General features: G+C 49.7%; 1 protein-coding gene across 1 annotated transcript; it reads left to right on the top strand.

The window, feature by feature from the left end:
• The first annotated feature begins 8,447 nt into the window (after positions 1-8,447).
• GOLT1A (golgi transport 1A) lies at positions 8,448-22,042 on the top strand. The gene is given in 5 exon segments (NM_001075361.2): positions 8,448-8,562; positions 18,551-18,642; positions 19,754-19,932; positions 21,124-21,187; positions 21,743-22,042. Coding segments are annotated over 5 exon segments (399 nt in total). The 5' UTR covers positions 8,448-8,537; the 3' UTR covers positions 21,782-22,042.
• The last annotated feature ends 69 nt before the right edge of the window (positions 22,043-22,111 follow it).

Here is a 22,111-nt window from a genome sequence, read left to right as displayed (position 1 = left end):
TTTATGGTCTTGGTGTCTTTATTTAGTATAAAAATGACCTTAGAAGAAGAGTTAAGGTTAGATAAACAGTGAGTATCTGTCAGGGCTCCATAGCAGCCCCTTAGCTTCTTTCTAGCCAACAAGCCCCTCCCCAGGGAGGGGCCATCCCAACTGACAGGTGAGAGCTTGCTTCCTTCTCAGCAACATTCTTTTTATAGATACAGGTACTGAAGCACTCAGTGAACTCTGCATTTGTATCTTGCAAGTTTGTATAAACCCAATACAGGAAATAAATGGTTTGTGCAAGTGGCGTGTCTCTGGCACTCCGTGTCCATGTCTGCCGTGCCTGGCCTTGGGGTCCATGGCAGTTTACATGCCTGGCAGAAAGGGCGAGGAGGCCTGGGCCAGGCCTTCCCTAAGGGACCACCCGCTCCCCCTAAGCCGGGGGCTGCCCTCCTTGGCCTGCCTCCTGGGCAGGAATCCCAGAATTCTCGGAAGGATGGGACCTCCCCACAGACTGGGGATGATGGTTTGCTGTCAACACGACTGTCATCTTTTTGATCCATGTGATCCCAGATCAAGACTTGTCCCAAGTCTGAACAATGGAAGCATCACGTGCTTTAGGCCCTGGAACCTTCCGCTGAAGTCAGGGTGGGGGTTGGTATCTGAAAGGCTGCCTGAATTCTTTTCATCCAGCTTCAGAGATTTGGGGCCACATCTCCTGGCAGGTACTCAGTGCTTATCCTTTATTGACACCCAGTGTGAGGGACTTTAGCAGAGCTGCTCAATTTGAAATGTTTGCGAGGAGTGAGAATTAAGAAACCCTGTGAATTCTGTGGGGAAGCGGGTGGAGAGTGAACATGAGCCCAGGACAGCAGCAGGCTTTGCTGGGCTTCCGCAGGATCTCTGGGGAGAGAAGGTGGCATTCCTGGTTCGAGAAAGAGGATATATAGGAAGGCAAGCTTGATTAGCTTGGTTCTAATGGCTGGTTTTGAATTCTGGGCACCTTTTCTCATCCCTAAAGGGCTAGTAGCACCTGTATTAATGACTGGATTTTGGATTTTGTAACATCCCAAGAGAGTTATAAACCTTAATGTCCTTTGTGAATCAAGAACTGGGACCAGATGCAGGCTCGCGCAGAAGCCTGTAGAGCTGGAGGAGGCGTACTGGAGAAGTTGCCCACACACCGGACCTGCTTCTCTGTCCAGGCCAGAGCCAGGGGCTTGGAGAGGACATGGAGCGTGATAGCCCGGCTTCCCTCTAGGCAGGATGCTCACAGGCCCTGACTGCTCCACTCTCTGGCCCAAATCAGTCCTTCCATCAAGTCAGGCTAGGGGTGCAAAAGAGGTTGGTAGTCAGCAACCAAACATGAACAAGCAGCTCGGAGAAGGCCCTTTAAGGAGCGGACTCTGTAACTGCATGGCCATGTCTTTATTCGTGGTGACGGGTGTGCTGGGGGCCAGGCAAGCAGCCAGACTTCAGACCCTACTGCTGCAGGGAACGGGGGCCATGCCACACACCCACTCATCCCCAAACTTCCAGTGCAGAACTGGCTCACCCCACTGTGAGACTGGTGCAGCAAAGGAGACATTGTGCTCAATTCCTGGTCCCGCTCCTTGCTAGCTGCATAAAGATTTGGAGAAGTCACTAAAATTCTTGAATCTCAATTTCCTTGTCTGTGAAATGGGGATATTAACTACCATCCATAAGGAGCTCTCGAGAAAGTCAAATAAAAAAAAGGGATGGAAAGCACTTTCAAAATGCAAATTCATTTACAAATGTGAGGAGACGGTAGTGACCCTGTGTTGGCCCCTTGGCTGTCTTTAGGATCACGATGAAGGGAGAGGGAGAATGTCTCCTTGGAGATCCTTGGCTGATCCCACGGTCTTCGCTGGAGGACTTCGGTAGGGCCCCTACCCTTCAGCCATTGGGGGTCCTCCCCCTGCCGCTTCCATCCCTGCAGCCCCGGGGAGCAGCTGCGCTCTCCCAGCCCTTCCCCACGGACCAGAACAGGCATCCCAGGGCCTGCGTCCTCCTCTCTGAGGTTGCCCCCACGAAGGGGCCCCTCTTCAGCATGGTGGGCTGTAGACAAGCCCGTGGGCCCAACTCTGGTACACAGTGCTGTCATCTGAGGATCAGATGAAAATGGTCCAATTTCAGGACAGTTCAGTTCCTAGCTTACAGGTGGGCTCCATGGCTGAGAGGAATGGATTCCTAGCTGCTACTCCTAGTAGCTCAGATGGTAGAGAATCCGCCTGCAATGTGAGAGACCTGGGTTCGACCCCTGGGTTGGGAAGATCCCCTGGAGAAGGAACGGCTACCCACTCCAGTATTCTGGCCTGGAGAAGTCCATGGACTGTGTAGTTCCATGGGGTCACAAAGATTCGGACACAACTGAGCGACTTTCACTTTCACTCCTGTGGGAGCAGTTTGAAACCATAACTGAAATCCAAGTCTTTCATACAGCAGCACTAGACAATAGAGTAATAATAGTAATGTTAATAACAGTATAATTATTACAGCTGTATGAAAATAGTAATAACAGTGGCTCATTAAGTATTTATTATGAGCCAGGTACCTAGTTCTATGTACTTCACATGCATTTACTCACTAATTCTCACATTTATGTGATTATTATCCAAGAAACTGAGGCACAGAAAGAGTGAATAGAATATCTAAAGGTCTTATGAAGCTAGAGTGAAGCCCAGGGCACTCTGATGTCATAGCCTGAGCTCCCTACCTACCAGTTTCAATGGGAATTATACGGCCCCCTAAGGGTGATTTTGAAAATTTTCAGGTCTTAAGTTGTCTTAGTGTTAAGGAGGCAAAACTTTTACTGGCATTTAGTAGCTCCAATGCACAGGAGAGTTTTCCAAAATAATTAATTGCCTTCTGTCCTGTATAACTTTCAGTTCAATTCAGTCGCTCAGTCGTGTCCGAATCTTTGCGACCCCATGAATCGCAGCACGCCAGGCCTCCCTGTCCATCACCAACTCCCGGAGTTTATCCAAACTCATGTCCATCGAGTCGGTGATACCATCCAGCCGTCTCATCCTCTGTCGTCCCCTTCTCTTCCTGCCCCCAATCCCTTCCAGCATCAGGATCTTTTCCAATGAGTTAGCTCTTAGCATGAGGTGGCCAAAGTACTGGAGTTCCAGCTCCAACATCAGTCCTTCCAATGAACACCCAGGACTGATCTCCTTTAGGATGGACTGGTTGGACCTCCTTGCAGTCCAAGGGACTCTCAAGAGTCTTCTCCAACACCACAGTTCAAAAGCATCAATTCTTTGGTGCTCAGCTTTCTTCACAGTCCAACTCTCACATCCATACATGACCACAGGAAAAACCATAGCCTTGACTAGACGGACTTTTGTTGGCAAAGTAATGTCTCTGCTTTTCAATATGCTATCTAGGTTGGCCATAACTTTCCTTCCAAGGAGTAAGCGTCTTTTAATTTCACGGCTGCAATCACCATCTGCAGTGATTTTGGAGCCCAAAAAATAAAGTTGACACTGTTTCCACTGTTTCCCCATCTATTTCCCAAGAAGTGATGGGACCGGATGCCATGATCTTCGTTTTCTGAATGTTGAGCTTTAAGCCAACTTTTTCACTCTCCACTTTCACTTTCAGCAAGAGGCTTTTTAGGTCCTCTTCACTTTCTGCCATAAGGGTGGTGTCATCTGCACATCTGAGGTTATTGATATTTCTCCCGGCAATCTTGAGTCCAGCTTGGGCTTCTTTCAGCCCAGCGTTTCTCATGATGTACTCTGCATAGAAGTTAAATAAGCAGGGTGACAATATACAGCCTTGACGTACTCCTTTTCCTATTTGGAACCAGTCTGTTGTTCTGTGTCCAGTTCTAACTGTTGCTGTATAACTTTAAACAAGTAGACTAAATCCACTACCAGTGTAAGTCAGTCATATTACAATTCATAATAGTTCTAAAAAGTTTTTGCATGCTTCTAATTTTTTAAAAAATTAGTTTTCTGAATAACTCAGGAAGTTGCTGCTGCTGCTAAGTCACTTCAGTCGTGTCCGACTTTGTGCGACCCCATAGATGGCAGCCCACCAGGCTCCCCCGTCCCTGGGATTCTCCAGGCAAGAACACTGGAGTGGGTTGGCATTTCCTTCTCCAATGCATGAAAGGAAAAGTGAAAGTGAAGTCGCTCAGTCGTGTCCGACTCTTCTCGACCCCATGGACTGCAGCCTACCAGGTTCCTCCATGGGATTTTCCAGGCAAGAGTACTGGAGTGGGGTGCCATTGCCTTCTCCGTCAGTAAGTTAAGAGATGCTTATTATGGAGAAGACACTTAAATGGAATAAAGACATTGTCTCAAAATGATTGAATAATCTACTCCAATCATTGTCTATACAACGGATTCTAACACTGCAACTACTGTATATTTGGTTCCAATGCAGTGGTCTTACTAAAAAAGCAGAGGCTGATTGCAAACAGTTAACAGAGGAGCTCTGAGAGAACCAAATATTATTAAAGCAAAGATTCTTGAGATGCAAGGTCTCCTTGGCTCTCCTTAATACCTGTTTTTAGACATTATTTCATATTACAGTATTGCCTCCTTCATATTTTTTAAGTTTTTACAGCCCAAAGATGAACATCTATGTTGTAACAATTGCATATGGAAATGTTTGGGGGAATTGCCTGCTGTTTTTCTCAGGGTGCATATTCAATTGCTTTAAACAGCTTATATCACCACTTCTCTTTCCAATCCTTCCTATATTGCCCTTTGGAAATATATGATCTCCAAGGCCTTTTAAGATCCCCCAGATTGAAGTTTGCCTGAACACACGATGGTGTTTCAAAACACAGATCTGTGGGGACTTCCCTGGTGGCCCGGTGGTTACAGCTTCGCCTTCCAATGCAGGGGGTGTGAGTTTAACCCCTGGTTGGGGAGCTGAGATCCCACATCCCCTGCACACCAAAATGCCAAAAAAAACATTAAAAAAAAAAAAAAAGAAGAAGAAGCAATATTGTAACAAATTCAATAAAGACTAAAAATAGTCCATATTAAAAAAAATCTTAAGAAAAGTAAAGCACAGATCTATGTGTCTGTGACATGTTTCCACTGCCCCATCCCATGTGGTAACACGGGGAGCTATTTTTAACAGCACACATCAAATCCGGTTTTTGGTTTGTGGTTTTGGGTGGCTTGGGGGATTTCAGTTGCCTGACCAGGGAACATGGGCCCCAGCAGTGAGAGAGCCAAACCCTAACCACCAGACCTCCAGGGAGGTCCCTCAGACTGTCTGTCTGCACTCACATTGTATTCCCTCCATTTTCTCACTTTGTCATCTTTAACTTGCTTTGCTATGTTAGCTGTACTTCAGTGAAGGTTATTTCCCTCTTTTATTTGTATATGTGCAAAGACCTCTGGTCTGTTTTTACCTACCTAACAGTTTTTATTCTAGTGTTCACTCCCTACTGCTCTTTTGATTTTTTTGTATATAGAGAGGGGTAATTTGGTGTTTTGTTTTTTTTTTTTTTGGAAGGGTGGCCCAAGTCTTCTATTTCTCTTAAATTCAAACTTATTACAATTAGGTGCAAGCAATCTGCCTACTTTATGTCTTCTGTTAAGTCTTGTCTAACAGATGGTGACTGCAGCCATGAAATTAAAAGACGCTTAGTCCTTGGAAGAAAAGTTATGACCAACCTAGATAGCATATTCAAAAGCAGAGACATTACTTTGCCAACAAAAGTCCGTCTAGTCAAGGCTATGGTTTTTCCAGTGGTCATGTATGGATGTGAGAGTTAGACTGTGAAGAAAGCTGAACGCCGAAGAATTGATGCTTTTGAACTGTGGTGTTGGAGAAGACTCTTGAGAGTCCCTTGGACTGCAAGGAGATCCAACCAGTCCATTCTAAAGGAGATCAGTCCTGGGTGTTCTTTGGAAGGAATGATGCTAAAGCTGAAACTCCAGTACTTTGGCCACCTCATGCAAAGAGTTGACTCATTGGAAAAGACTCTGATGCTGGGAGGGATTGGGGGCAGGAGGAGAAGGGGATGACAGAGGATGAGATGGCTGGATGGCATCACCAACTCGATGGATGTGAGTTTGAGTGAACTCCGGGAGTTGGTGATGGACAGGGAGTCCTGGTGTGCTGTGATTCATGGGGTCGCAAAGAGTTGGACATCACTGAGCAACTGAACTGAACTGAACTGAACAGTTACATATGGAGACATTGTGTCTTATGGTAATATTTTCTTCTTTATTATAATTACCTTTGAGGTGTTTAAATGAAGGCTGTGGACTGGTCATATCATCTATGAAACTGCACTACAGGATAGAGGGCATGTTGCAAAGGGGATGCCAGCTCTAATGGGATTGAAAGCCACTGCTCTCCACCGAGAGAGAGAGGAGGTTAGGAACCGGTCAGCTTCTCCTTTTTCAGGCTCAGAGAGGGCGGAGGGATGCAGCCGCATCTACACAGCAGGTGGGCGGGCTAGAACCAAGCGTCCTGACTCGTTGTCCAGCCCCACCCCAAGCCTAGATTCGTCTTTCCACAGCTCAGCCTCACAGTCCAGAGCCGGACAACGCTGGGGGAAAGGGGCGAAGCTGTGTGTCTAACACCCTTGGGACATTCTGCCCTAGAGTCAACTGAATCTGGCGCTCTCAGACGGTCAGCAACAGGTCTCAATTAGCTGCTTGTCGCCCCCGGCGTCTAGCGTGGGCATCAGCACAAAGCGATCCAACTGCTTACAAGATGAATCTATTAACATTGTTGTTCAGTCGCTCAGTTGTGTCCGACTCTTGGCGACCCCATGGACTGAGGCGCGCCAGGCTTCCACGTCCCTCACCGTTTCCTGGAGTCTGCTCAAACTCATGTCCACTGAGTCAGTGATGCCCTCCAGCCATCTCATCCTGTTCATGGGGTTCTCAAGGCAAGAAAGCTGAAGTGGTTCGCCATCCCCTTCTCCCGTGGACCACGTTTTGTCAGAACTCTCCACCATGACCCGCCTGTCTTGGGTGGCCCTACACAGCATGGCTCATAGTTTCATTGAGTTAGGCGAGGCTGTGGTCCATGGGATCAATTCGGTTAGTTTCCTGTAATTCTGGTTTTCTTTCTGTCTGCCCTCTGATGGATGAGTATAAGAGGCTTGTGGACCCTTCCTGATGGGAGGGACTGGCTGTGGGGAAAACTGGGTCTTGCTCTGGTGGGCAGGGCCATGCCCAGTAAATCTTTAATCTAATTTTCTGCTGATGGGTGGGGCTGTGTTCCCTCCATGTAGTTTGGCCTGAGGCCAAACTGGTAGGGGTAATGACTGTAATGGCGACCTCCTTCAAAAGGACTTACACCAGCACCCTGCGCCTCCCAGGACTGCTGTGGCCAGTGCCCTGACCCCGTGCTGTCGACCCACACCCCACCAGAGACTCCCACACACACAGGCAAGTCTGGCTCAGTCTCTTGTGGGGTCATTGCTCCCTTCTCCTGGGTCCTGGTGTGCACAAGATTTTGTTCGTGCCCGCCAAGAGTCTCTGTTTCACCAGCCCTATGGAAGTTCTGCAATCAAATCTCGCTGCTCTTCAAAGGCAGATTCCCCGGGGATACTGAGTCCCTTTACTTGGGTAGTCTGGTGGGGCCTGGAACCTTCAGAGCAGTGAGAACTTCTTTGGTATGATTGTCCTCCAGTTTGTGAGTCGCCCGCCTGGCGGCCCGACAGTGGGGCTCATGGTGACTCCTCCAAGAGGACCTGGGCCACAGGCCGCACCTCCCAGGACTGCTGCTGCCGGAGCCCCTGTCCCTGCAGCAGGCCCCTGCAGGAGACCTTCAGACACCACGGCAGGTCTGGCCCATCTCTTGTGGGGGTCACTGCTCCTCTCCCTCGGTCCTGGTGCACGCAAGGTTTTGTTTGTGCCCTCCCAGCATCTCTGGGGGGCATGAGGTTTGATCTTAAACGCGATTGCACCCCTCCTACCATCGTGTTGCGGCTTCTCCTTTGCCTTTGGTTGTGGGCTATCTTTTTTGGTCGGTTCCAACTTGAATTTGCATTATGCATCCCTTAACACTGGCTGGAGGTATTACGGTAATACTGCTTTTGACTTCATTTCTGAGTTCATACTGCATTTATTAATGAATTTAATCAACAAATGAATTTATTAATAGTACTTTCCCAAAGAGAAACAGATCCCAACTCTTCCCACACCATCTACCAAACCATGTAAGGAAGCCAGGTACTTCCCTAAACAGTTCTTCCCTAAACAGTCCAAGATTTGCCAGAGAGATGGAAACTGCAGAACTCAGCCTCAGTGGATGGGTTGGGAGGAATTACAGGAGTCAGATGGGTGTGGACTTCCCAGAGGGAGGGAGCAGTGCCCTCCGGGAGAAACTGTGACTTTAAGCAGCCCTGTATGTGAGTGTATGTGGGTGAGTGTGTGTGTGTCTGTGTGCATGTAGGTGTGTGTCTGTGTTAATGATTTGCCAGAGGCTCATTTCACAACTTACCAAGGGTCAGCTTCCCTTGAGCATGTCCAGGTTCGGTCCCCAGGGCTCCTTGCCCCTGGCCAGCTTCCTCCTGGAGCGTTCCCCAGGCAGCCCTCGACATGATCTCCATTACCGAATGGCAGAGTGAGTGCTGGGGGCTGGGCCCATGCTTCTGAGGGGGCTGGGCTGGGGCGCGGGGAGGTGCGGCCCCTCCCAGCCTGGCTGGCCCTGGAGAACCTGCAAGGTGACCTCCGGAGCCAGTGGCTGGGAGCTGCCACGTTGGCCTCCTCCAGGCCGCAGGGCTGAGGCCAGCTGGGATCCCTGCCGTCCGGGGTGGGGGCTGCTCAGGGCTCCCAGGAGGCCAGAGGCTGCTGCCCAGAGGAACTGGCAGGCTCACCACTTTGATCCCATCCCCATTCAGGATTCTGAAACTGGGGGTACTGCAAGGGTGAACCTAGAAGGCCTCTTATTCAGACTTTTTCCCCCACAAACTGTTAAAGTCTCCTGTAGCCCTGGCACCTTCTTATCAGAAACTAAACTCAAATCCTCTCCCTAAATCACCCTGTCTTCACTCCTAAGTGTCTTTCCCATTTCTTGCCGAGAGAGGACAGGGAGGTAGTCCCCAGGGCCGGGAAAAGTGATGAGAACTGTGGCTCTGTGAGTTTCGCTTGGGTGAGTTACTTAAAGCCAGTGTCTCATCCATGAACTGGAGACAGTATCCATTCATTCACTGTCTCCTCTATGTGCGAAGCACTGTGTTGGGCACAGCGTATGCACCAATGCATGAAACATATATTCTCTGCTTATACTCCAGGATGAGGAAACAGGTAACTAGCTGATGAAGAGGTCAGTATGTAGTTTGTCAGGTGGTGATACACCCTCTGGACAAAAATAAAACAGGGTAAAGAGGCGTGCGAGTGACGAGTAGGAGGGGTTACTGCTTTGTATAGAGTGGTCACTAAACTCCCCAGGGAAAGTGCATGGGAATTGAGGGGGCAAAGCCACGTAGCTGTATGGAGGGAGAGATCTTCTTGGGAGAGGGGAACACCAGGGCCAAAGCCCGGAGGCATTGGGTAGGAACACAAGGCGGCTAGAGTGGGTGAAGCTCAGCGAGGACGGGAGAGCGGCAGGAGGCTGGTCAGGAGGCCACCCAGCAGCCAGGCTGCGTGAGGATTCCAGCTTCATCTGCAGAAGACAGGAAGCCGTTAGAAGAGTTTGTGCAGAGGAGTGGTAGATCTGCTTACGTTTTTAAAAGATCCCTCTGAGTACTGGCCTGAGAGTAGACAGCAACAGAGAGGCCGGGTAAGAGGCAGGAGACGGTGACGGGGAGACGCTCTGAGCTGATAGATGGTGGGGAGACCAGGGTGGTAGCATCAAAGTGGTGGGAAATAGTGCTAGGCGTGCGCTGAGCAAACTGCCCAAAGGGCTTGCTGTGGATTGGATGTGGGGTGTGAGAGAAAGAACTCAGGAGTGCCTCCAATATTTACAGCCTGAGCAATTAGAAGGGTTGAGAAGGAAAGCAGGAGTTGGGTTTTAAACATGCTGAGTTTGTGGTCAAGTAGGTAGTCAGGTATATGAGTCTGGAAGGGAGAGAAATCTGGGAATTGCCAGCATACGGATAGTATTTAAACCAAGAGGTTGTCTGGCGCACACTTTCTCAGCCTCCCCACTACTGACATTTGCGGGCAGGGTAGTTCTTTGCAAGGCAGGAGACCCCATTTCGATTCCTGGGTTGGGAAGTTCCACTGGAGAAGAGATAGGCTACCCACTTGAGTATTCTTCCCTTGTGGGCTCCCCTTGTGGTTCAGCTGGTTAAGAACCCGCCTGCAATGCGGGAGACCTGGGTTCAATTCCTGGGTTAGGAAGATACCCTGGAGAAGGGAAAGGCTACCCACTCCAGCATTCTGGCCTGGAGAACTCCATGGATTAGTCCGTGGGGTCACAAAGAGTCGGACGTGACTTTCAGTTCTTTGTTTTAGGGGGGTCCAAAATCATTGCAGATGGTGACTGCAGCCACGAAATTGAAAGACATTTACTCCTTGGAAGGAAAGTTATGACCAACCTAGATAGCATATTCAAAAGCAGAGACATTACTTGGTCAACAAAGGTCCGTCTAGTCAAGGCTATGGTTTTTCCTGTGGTCATGTATGGATGTGAGAGCTGGACTATGAAGAAGGCTGAGCGCCAAAGAATTGATGCTTTTGAACTGTGGTGTTGGAGAAGACTCTTGAGAGTCCCTTGGACTGCAAGGAGATCCAACCACTCCGTCCTAAAGGAGATCAGTCCTGGGTGTTCTTTGGAAGGAATGATGCTAAAGCTGAAACTCCAGTACTTTGGCCACCTCATGCGAAGAGTTGACTCATTGGAAAAGACTCTGATGCTGGGAGGGATTGAGGGCAGGAGGAGAAGGGGACGACAGAGGATGAGATGGCTGGATGGCATCACCGACTCGATGGACATGAGTTTGAGTGAACTCCAGGAGTTGGTGATGGACAGGGAGGCCTGGCGTGCTTCGATTCATTGGGTCGCAAGAAGTCGGACTGAGGACTGAACTGAACTGAAATGAACTTCCTGTGATAGGATTTTAGCAGCATCCCTGGCCTCTCCCCACTAGATGGCAGTAGCACACTCTCACCACCGACTGTGACCATCAGCCTGTCTGCTGCTGCTACTGCAGCTAAGTCACTTCAGTCGTGTTGGACTCTGTGTGACCCCATAGACAGCAGCCCACCAGGCTCCCCCGTCCCTGGGATTCTCCAGGCAAGAACACTGGAGTGGGTTGCCATTTCCTTCTTGTGAACAGAATTGCCAACCACCATCTATCAGCCCTCCCCCAACCCACCAAGTTGAGAAACACTGACCTGGAGGAAAAATAAAGAGGGCTGAGGCCTGAGCCCAGGGACAAGCCTACATTTTATTAAACCAAAATGTGCAAAGTTCTAAGAAGAATGTGCTAAGTTCTGAGAAGAATGTGCTAAGTCAGTCCTGCGAGAGAGAAAAATGAGGCAACCAAATTAAGTCAGGAATGGAGAGAGGACCAGACTTCCCTGAGAAACTGACATTTACGTTGAGACCCGAAGGCGGAGTGTGTGTCAGCCAGATAACAAGTGGGAAGCAGCCCTGTGTACAGAGGCCCTGAGGTAGGAAGGCCCGTCCTGGAAACAAGGATGTGCTCGGAGTGTGGAGGGCGAGGATCATACTCTTGCCTGCCCTGCTCCAGGAGATGCAGTCGGAAAAGCAAGCCGAGGCCCCGTGATGGGCCCGGGAGCCGAGGCACGGCTGGGAGGACTCTTTCCTTCTAAGCCCACGGGAAGCCATGACGGATTGTCCGATGCACTAATACGAGTAGACTGCATGTTTTCCAAGACCCCTGACGACTGTATGGAGAAGGGATCACGGGGGCAGGAACGCAGCAGGAGACTAACTGGGGAATGTCGCAGAGTGCAGGAAAGAGGAAATGGTGGTTTAGAATTAAGTCGTAAGCGTGGAGAGGAACGGACAGCTTTCAAGATACACTTGGGAGGAAGGAGCGATAACACTCACCTGTGGATCGAATGGGGAGGGGGTGGCGGAGCTGTGAGGCCACTGGGCTTCTGCCTTGAGCTGCGGGGTGGATGGTGACGACATTTTATTCATTTGGGGAAAACTGAGCCAAGTGCAGCTTTAAGGAAGGAAACCAATAGCTCAGTTTGGACCTGTTGAGTTCAAGATGTCCTGAAGAGAGAAAAACATGCAGATATGCCAAGTAGGCAGCTGGATATGAGTTTGGAGGCTCAAAGAAGCCAAGAGCTAGAGAGAGAAATATCGACATTGTCAGCACACAGGAGATACTTAAAGAAGTGGGAGTCCATGTGCAACTAGACTGAGAAGAGAAATGAGCTGGAGCTGAAGCCCTGAGTAGTTCAGACCCCGGGAGGGAGAGAGAGAAAGGGGAGCTGGCAAAGAAGCCTGGGAGGAGCGGCCAGAATAGCAGGAAGAAATCGAGAATATGGTGTCTCGGAGCCCACTAGAGGATGCTGCAAGAAGGGGCTGGCCAGCTGCTGACAGAGGAGGCCCGACCCCTATCCTTTGCACTTTGGATGTCGGAGACCCTGGCCAGAGCAGTTCCTGCAGAGGGGGTGGGGGCAGGAGTGGGCTGGACAGGGCGTTCAAGTCACTTCTCTAGAGTCAGTCTGCTGGGTTCACACCCTGGTTCTGCTGCTGCTGGCTGTGCACCCCAGGGCCCAGGTTAACACCATTCACGTTTCAGTTCTGTCTGTGAAATGGGGGGCACGCATACCTACCGCATAGGCAGTTATGAAGACGAGATGAGTTAATACGCATGAAGCGCTTAGACTGCCTGGCACCATGCGCTCACCAGTGTTAACAATGACTACTATTAGTCAGAGCTGCTAATTCTGTAAAGAGAAACAGGCTCTTTCTCTTCCCCTTTCCCTCCTTCTTCAACAATTCCGTCCTAAAGCCGTACTGCGGAAGCGGGGCAGTGCCCAGGGCGGGCGTCAGAGCGCTCCCCAGGTTGGAGGGTTCACGCTGGGTGGGGTTCAGCTGGCCAGGAGGAGGGGGGCGTCTGGCAGGGTCGTGGTGGGAGCTGGAGAGTCACTTTATGTGGAGGGTCCTGCAGACTCCGACTTCAAGAAACGCCCTCAGTAGCGGTCAAACGGGAATCGTGCGTCACCGACAGTGGCAGGAGGAGAACACGGCATCACCTCTTGCTGATATTTCTGCATAACCCGAATACAGACACGCGGAGACATCAGACAAATCCAAATAGAGGGAGTGCTACTGGATGACCGGCTCAGATCTTCCAAGTGTCAAGGTCCTGTCAAGGAGAGACTGCAGAACTGTTCTAGACATAACAGTCTGAAGAGACAAGGCAAGCACATGCCACGTGTGACCCTGAACTGGACCTTTTTGCTGGGAATGGTATTACAGGGACAACTGATGAAACATGAATGGGGCTGAGCGCTGGATGGTAGTCATGTATCAGTGTTAATCTCCTGACCTCTAATAAGAGGTTTTTATAGTGGTCATAAAAACTTAAGATATTTTTGTCATTCAGATTGTGGTCTTCCTCCACAATATCCTGGCCCATGTTAAATAATCACAACAAGGTAGAAATACTTCTTGATCCTCAGTTTATTGTCTCTTCATGCATGGACGCTCAGTTGCTTCAGTCATGTCCAACTCTTTGCAAACCCATGGACCGTAGCCTGCCAGGCCCCTCTCTCCATGGGATTTTCCTGGCAAGAAAATTGGAGTGGGTTGCCATGCCCTCCTCCAGGGGATCTTTCTGATCCAGAGCTCAAACCCACTCTCCTGTGTCTCCTGCATTGCAGGCTGATTCTTTACTGCTGAGCCACTGGGGAAGCCCTTATTGTCCCTGAGGGTAGAAAAATCATGCAATGGAAAGAACACAAACTTCATAACGACCAAGGAGGTTGTATTTTGCCCAGTGTCTTGGGCTCTAAGAGATTTAATATGGGCAGGCATTCTAGAAGGTAGAAATAGGAAGCTTGAATATATTACAGAGGTTTGTCAGAAACAGGAGGAATTGCTCTTTGTTGCAGATGGATTCTGGTGGCGGGGCAATATGTTGAGAGAAATGATGCTGTGCTGGTTCCTAACAAATCCAACTCTGCCAAAAGGGAGAACTAATTAGGCTGGCTTTTTTTTTTTTTTTTTTTGAATATGAGTTGACTGAGGTTTCAGTACAAATCTCATTTCTGTATTTTTAATGATTCTTTTAAGGAAGGCCTTTAGCCTTATTTCTACACTGGAACCGGTGTTAATTTCCTCCTAAGATCTGTATGATAACAAGTTGCTGTTTTTGTTTAGTCACTAAGTCGTGTCCAACTCTTTTGCGACCCCATGGACTGTAGCCCGCCAGGCTCCTCTGTCCATGGGATTTCCAGGCAAGAATACTGGAATGGGTTGTTATTTCCTTCTCCAGGGGATCTTCCCAACCCAGAGATCGAAACTGTGTCTCCTGCATTTCAAGCAGATTCTTTACCCACTGAGCCACGGGCACAGATTAGGAAAGATTAATTACCTGAAAGACAATTGTGTTTCATTCTCTTTCAGTTGTAAATATAATGAAGCCAGTAAGCCTTGTCCTCATAATTCTGTTTTTATTTTGTTTTCTTAGTTCTGCTCTTAACAACCAAACTTTTAGCAACTTTTTACAACGCTCTATGGAGACATAGCAGGTTCAATCCCTGGGTTGGGAAGATCCCCTGGAGTAGAAATGGCAACCCACTACGGTGTTCTTGCCTGGAAAACCCCATGTACAGAGGAGTCTGGTGAGCTACAGTCCATGGGGTCAAAAAGAGTTGGACATGACTGACTGACTGAGCACACACACATAGAAACATGGCAGTAATACCAGTTTCACAGAGATGCTGAGGATCAGTTCTGAGATGTTAGTTAACAAGTCCAGTAAAAATTTTATTTTTAAAATTTACCTATGCGTTTTCTTTTTAAAAATTAAGCTATTTTTAATAAAGCTATACATGTTGTAGTTGAAAAAGACACTCTAGCTCTTTCTCTATTCATCGTAACAAATGATTTTCATATTCAACAAAAAGAAAATAAGGCATTTTAGCTATATTAAGTAAATAAAGTGAGTTGCAAAACAATGTAAACAATAAAATGTAAACTTTAAGTTGTACCTCATCAGTAATTTTTTTAAAAGGAAGCAACATGATTCCCTTTACCATAGCATCAAAAAGAATAAAATCCTTAGGAATAAACTTAACTAAAGAGGCAAAAGTCTTGTACCCTGAAAACTAAAAAATGTTGCTAAAAGAAATTTTAAAAGATGCTAATATGTAGAATATTCCAGCAAATTTGGAAAACTCAGCAGTAGCCACAGGACTGGAAAAGGTCAGTTTTCATTCCAATCCCAAAGAAAGGCAATGCCAAAGAATGCTCAAACTACCGCACAATTGCACTCATCTCACACGCTAGTAAAGTAATGCTCAAAATTCTCCAAGCCAGGCTTCAGCAACATGTGAACCGTGAACTTCCTGATATTCAAGCTGGTTTTAGAAAAGGCAGAGGAACCAGAGATCAAATTGCCAACATCCGCTGGATCATGGAAAAAGCAAGAGAGTTCCAGAAAAACATCTATTTCTGCTTTATTGACTATGCCAAAGCCTTTGACTGTGTGGATCACAAGAAACTGTGGAAAATTCTGAAAGAGATGGGAATACCAGACCACCTGACCTGCCTCTTGAGAAATGTGTATGCAGGTCAGGAAGCAACAGTTAGAACTGGACATCAAACAACAGACTGGTTCCAAATAGGAAAAGGAGTACGTCAAGGCTGTATATTGTCACCCTGCTTATTTAACTTATATGCAAAGTACATCATGAGGAACTCTGGGCTAGAAGAAACACAAGCTGGAATCAAGATTGCTGGGAGAAATATCAATCACCTCAGATATGCAGATGACACCACCCTTATGGCAGAAAGTGAAGAGGAACTAAAAAGCCTCTCGATGAATATGAAAGAGGAGAGTGAAAAAGTTGGCTTAAAGCTCAACATTCAGAAAATGAAGATCATGGCATCTAGTCCCATCACTTCATGGAAAATAGATGGGGAAACAGTGGAAACAGTGTCAGACTTTATTTTTGGGGGCTCCAAAATCACTGCAGATGGTGACTGCAGCCATGAAATTAAAAGACGCTTACTCCTTGGAAGGAAAGTTATGACCAACCTAGATAGCATATTCAAAAGCAGAGACATTACTTTGCCAACAAAGGTCCGTCTAGTCAAGGCTCTGGTTTTTCCTGTGGTCATGTATGGATGTGAGAGTTGGACTGTGAAGAAGGTTGAGCGCCAAAGAATTGATGCTTTTGAACTGTGGTGTTGGAGAAGACTCTTGAGAGTCCCTTGGACTGCAAGGAGATCCAACCAGTCCATTCTGAAGGAGATCAGCCCTGGGATTTCTTTGGAAGGAATGATGCTAAAGCTGAAACTCCAGTACTTTGGCCACCTCATGCGAAGAGTTGACTCATTGGAAAAGACTCTGATGCTGGGAGGGATCGGGGGCAGGGGGAGAAGGACAACAGAGGATAAGATGGCTGGATGGCATCACTGACTCGATGGACGTGAGTCTGAGTGAACTCCGGGAGTTGGTGATGGACAGGGGGCCTGGCGTGCTGCAGTTCATGGGGTCGCAAAGAGTCGGACACGACTGAGCGACTGAACTGAACTGAACTGAACTGAATATGTAGAAAGACCCATATTTGTGGATTGGCAGACAATGTTGTTGTTAAGCTGTCAATACTATCCAGAGCAGTCTACAGATTTATTGCAATAATCTATCAAAATCCCAATGACATTTTTTGCAGAAATAGAAAAATTCATTCTTAAATACACATGAATCTCAAGGAATCTTGAATAGCCAAAGCAATCTTGAAAAAGAAGAACGAAGTTGGAGGTTTCAAACTTCTTGATTTCGAAACTTATTACAAAGCTACAGTAATCAAAGCAGTGAGACTGGCAGGAAGACAAACAGAGAGAAGGATGGAATGTAAAAGAGAGCCCAGAAACAAGCCCTGGCATACCTGGGCACATGGTTTTCAACAAGGGCACCAAGACCACTCAGTGGAGAAGGGACAGTCTTTTCAACAAATGATGTTGGGGAAACTGGATATTCACAGGCAAAAGAATGAAGCTGGAGCCTTACATTACACCACATATAAAAATTAAAGTTCATTTTAGCTCTAAGTAAGATCTAAAACAGTTCTTAGAAGAAAACATAAGAGAAAGGCTTCACAATGCTCGATTCGGCAATTATTTCTTGGGTGTGATACCAAAAGCTCAGGCAACTACAGAGAAAATAAAAACATTGGACTATATAAAAATTTAAGACTCCTGTGCATCAAAAGACACGAGAGAGTGAAAAGGCAACCTACAGAATAGGAGAAAGTATTTGAATAGGATAGGAAATATAGGAATAGGAAAAGTATTTATCATATATCCGATAAGGGGTTACTATCCAAAATATACAAAGTACTCCTATAACTGAACAATAAAAAATCCAAACAACCTGTTTTAAAAATGAGCAAAGGCCTTAAATAGACACTTCTCCAAAACAGATACACAAATGACCAACAAGTGCATGAAAGATTCTCAACATTAGTAATCATCAAGGAAATGCAAACCACAGCCTCAGTGAGATACCACTTCACACCCTTTAGGATGAATGCTATCAGAAACAAAACAGAGCAAAAACCAGAAAGTAACAAGTGTTGGTGAGGATGTGGAGAAGTTGGAATCCCTTGCACATCACTACTAGGAACGTAGAATGGTGTAACTTCTGTAGGAAATAGTATGGGGCAGTCACTTTGCTGGCTGCAGTACAGACTTCCAGGTGATGATCTGGTCGATGACTTCTGTTTCCCTATCAAGTGTGAAGGGTCATCACTGGAAAGTCGGTGACCAGAGCAGTTTAGAAAAGAAAGGAGAGGCTGTGAGAATCATCAGGAGGACAAGCCTCCTGAGCAATAGGGCAGGCCAGCTGAGCAGGTCTGAGGTCCTCTGGGGCTGTGGACAAGCCTCCTGAGCAATAGGGCAGGCCAGCTGAGCAGGTCTGAGGTCCTCTGGGGCTGTGGACAAGCCTCCTGAGCAATAGGGCAGGGCAGCTGAGCAGGTCTGAGGTCCTCTGGGGCTGTGGCGATGAGTCTTTGGTGCTACTCTTTCACCCGGGTGTGAGCTGGCATCAAGTGGCTCCCAACTACAAGAAAACAGGGACAGAGCAGGCAACGGGTTGTGTTCAGCCGGAGTCACAACCCTGATAATGATCTGGCAGAGAAGAAGTCAGAAGATCTTGAAGACAAGAGGGAACTGCAAATAGAAGCAGCGAGGGCAGCACCGGCTTCCTGTGGTGAGGGCAGGGTGTGGGCAGGGCCCAGCAGCACTTTCCAGGCGCTAAACGGAGGCTTGTGCCCACCTGCCCCTTCCTTCCCATCCTTCTCTGAGAGCATGGAAGCCAAGGTTCCGGGTGACAGCAGAGCCACCCTGCCTCCCCCCCCGGAGGGCACCTGTCCAGGGGCAACGGGGGCAGCTGCAGCATCCCAGCTTGCTCCCCAAACCCATCCCACCACAACTTCCTTGCCCATTGCAGAGATTGGTGTGGGCACCACCGGCTTCGGCATCTTCTTCATCCTCTTTGGAATGCTCCTGTACTTTGATTCGGTGCTGCTGGCCTTCGGAAATGTGAGTCTTCCAGCCCTGTGAACCTGCGTGAGGTCTCCACTGCCGGGAGGGTCGGCCCCAAGTTTACCCAGATTGGGTCCAGCCAGGCATTGTGTGCCACCTGCGTTGGGCAGGCAAGGGCTGGTGGCTGGGGATGGACAATAAGGCCTCCCGGGCACAGAGGACCTGAGGACCTGGATTCTCATGCTAAGCTCCGGGTGAGGCCCTGGGCTGGGGGTGGGGGGCGGGAATTCAGATGAATCCGACACTGGCCCTCCCTTCAGAATCCCACCACCCAGGGAGGGGAATGTGACATCAACCTCATGGCTGGGGAGGAAGGCAGGGGCAGTGGTAAAGTCACTGTAAGATAAATACACCTAGTATAGAAAGAGGTGCTTGGGGGAAAGAGTACGCACAGTGAGAGAAGGACGAGAAAGAATTTAGAGAAGAAAGAGTGTGGGGAGGATAAAGCACTTCCAGGTGGGTGGATCTGCTAGAGCCGAGGTATGGAGAAGGCGGGAAAGCACAGAACATGCTGGAAGAGGGCCGAGAGCTCAGTCTGACAGGAGCCCGAGGCGCTCGCAGGGCTCGGGAGGAGCCTGGCTGAGGTGGCGACAGGCCGCGGGGTGGAGGGCCGGGGCTCCGCCAGCTCCCTGGGACTCGGGTGTGGCTGCCCAACCTACTCAGGCCTGGCTTCAGCCTCTGTGAAATGGAGTCTTTTTCGCGTTACTTGGGAGGTGTGACGAGAAATATCATACATGGGGAAGTGCTTGGGATCCAAGAAACCAGGCTAGGCTGGGTGACAAGCGAGAGGCCTCCAAAGGCCTCGGGTCCCCTGCCTCTGGGCCCTTCTGCCCATCACCAGCTCCAGTAACTCGGGGCTCCCGCTGGCTCGCCCTCACTGATACATCGGCCTCTGAAGAAGGAGCAGGTCCTGCCCCCCAATCTGGTGCGGCTCTGGGCTTGGCCATGGACTCTGCGGGGGGCGGGGGTCCCGCAGCCAGCGTGCCTGCTCTCACCCTCCCAACCCCTCTGCCCCCAATCCGGTGCGGCTCCGTGCCTGGCCACGGACTCGGGGGCTCGGAGCCAGCGTGCCCACTCTCACCCGCCTGACTGCTCTCCCTCCTCACAGCTGCTGTTCCTGACTGGCCTCTCTCTCATCATTGGCCTGAGGAGGACGTTCTCCTTCTTCTTCCAGAGGCACAAATTCAAGGGCACCAGCTTCTTCCTGGGGGGCGTGGTCATCGTCCTGCTGCGCTGGCCTCTCCTGGGCATGTGCCTGGAAACCTATGGCTTCTTTAGCCTCTTCAGGTGAGAACAGGTCCTGGGCCTCGCGATGGGCACCCCAGGGCCTCTGAGCAGCTGAGCTCAGGCTCCAGCGGGTGTGGGCAGCGTGACTGGCAGTGCGTGCAGAAGCCGGACTTTATCCCAAAAGAGGCGGAGACTCAGAAGGGCTGGGAACGGGGGTGGGCCCCTGGTGGACACTGTGAGCTGGAGGAACAGGCACACCCACCAGCAAACATGGAGTGCCTGCTGTGTGCCCATCACTGTGCCCAGCACCAGGGAGGAGGCCCAGGACCTGCCCGAAAGCCTAGCAGTCAGACAGGGAACAGGGACAGTGAACTCACATCTGCGAAGCCCCTCACAGGCACGGAGCAGGCTCACAATTTTCCCCTCATTCTGTCATCTCCACAACCCACCGTAGGGCTGTCCTCTTGTAGATAAGGAAACCAAGGCCCAGAGAGGCTGCCGCTGCCTGAACTCTCACAAGGAGCATGCAGAGGATCTGAACTTGATCCAAGTGTGGATCAAAAGTGCGAGTGGGGCCTCTGCAGACTCAGTAGTTCTAGCCAAAAGTAAACCTTGACAAAGACAGCTTGCAGCAGCATTGAAGGGGGAAGAAAATCACAGCTACCAGAGACCTCAGAAATGCAAGTGGACCTCAGGGAACCGAGGTCCAAGGAAAGGAAGTAGCTCAGCCAGAATTCAGATCTCTATTCCCTCCCCACACCAGCCTCTGTGCCCCCAAGCCCTTTGGAGGGTCACCATTCTTGCCAGGGGAGGGGTGTGGGGAGAACAGTCTGAGCACAGCCCCCAGTGGTGATCCGTGCCGGGGCTTGGAAACCTGTGGCTGCTGGTTCACAGCCAGTCTAGGGAGAGACGACTAACAAAAATAAACATTTCCCAAGCAGTTCTTTGTGGAGATGTGGATGCTATTACTATTAACCCCATTTTACAACTGAAAACAGATTCAGAGGTGTTAAGGAATTTGCCCAAGGGCCAGTGAGAGGTGGAGTCCAGATGGGACCCCAGGAGTCTGATCCCAAGGCCTTCATTCATAACTACCCCACCGTACTGCCTCTTGAAAAGCAGGGGTGCAGAGCCATGCCTACCCAGGGTCCAAGGGCCTGCTCTCCCAGGAGCCAAAGCTGGAGCCTGTAGCAGGACCTCAGCCTCCCCTCCGGCTCATCCCTGATCCCCACTCCGCCTCTCTACTCCTAGGGGCTTTTTCCCTGTTGCCTTTGGCTTCCTGGGCAGCGCCTCCAACATCCCCTTCCTGAGTGCGGTAAGTGAATCATGTGAATGGCTTGGTGGTGGTCCTTGGGGAGGGGGAAGCACATGGACTTGGTGAAGCTGCAGAGGATCCTTTCCCATCTCCCCTCAAAACCCCTCCCCAGCTGGCCCGTCTCAGCCCCTTTTCTCCGACAAGAGCGGATGAGGGTTCTGTGAGCAGCTGTGCCAAAAGTGTGGGTGTTGGGAATGGTGTCGGTCAACAGCTCCCTGTTAGAGCCAAAGAAACGGAGCCTTAAGGGGTCTCAGTGACCCAGCAGAAAGTGCCAGATTCCTGGAGAACTGGGCCTCTATCCTTTTCTTGGGGCAGGGGGTGGTCCCCGGCCCCGCCCCTCCCCTCTCTGAAGCACCTGGAGTGAAGAGAACACAGCCCTCTAGAAGCCCAGGGAGGCCCTCGGCCGCCCCTCGACACGCCCGCCCCCGGCACACCCCGCAGCCCCCTCCATACCTGCACCTGGCACTCCAGCTCTCAAGGCTGGCTTCATAATGACCTGGATATTGAGTCTGCTCCCCGCTCTTTGTCTGGAGTAATGATTCTTGCCTCCCACAGCTGTTCCAGAGGCTTCAAGGCACCAGTTCAATGGTCTGAACAGCAGAGATGCACTCCTTGAACTTGGATCACTGGGCGAGGGGGCTGGAAAGGAAATGGGAGACATCTCGCAGGCGCCCACCCCGCACTGACTCATTCCCCTGACGCATCCGGACCTCTCCAGGTCCAGAAGGACGGACGGAGCCGAGGGACTGACCTCGATCCCCAAGCCAATGCAGGAAGCCGTCAGGACTGCTGGGAACAGAGACCCAGAGCCCACGAGAGGAAAAGCAGAGATTAAACCCCTAAGCTGTGAACGTGCCCAAGACTCAGTGTCTCTAGCCCACTAAGCCCACTCTCTGACTCAGGGTGGGCGCACAGACATCACTC

This window comes from Bos taurus, chromosome 16, assembly GCF_002263795.3.
Source record: "Bos taurus isolate L1 Dominette 01449 registration number 42190680 breed Hereford chromosome 16, ARS-UCD2.0, whole genome shotgun sequence".
NCBI classification, from domain to species: Eukaryota; Metazoa; Chordata; class Mammalia; order Artiodactyla; family Bovidae; genus Bos; species Bos taurus.
The sequence above is the reverse complement of the archived record's forward strand: the minus strand, read 5'-3'. Positions and strand labels throughout refer to the sequence as shown.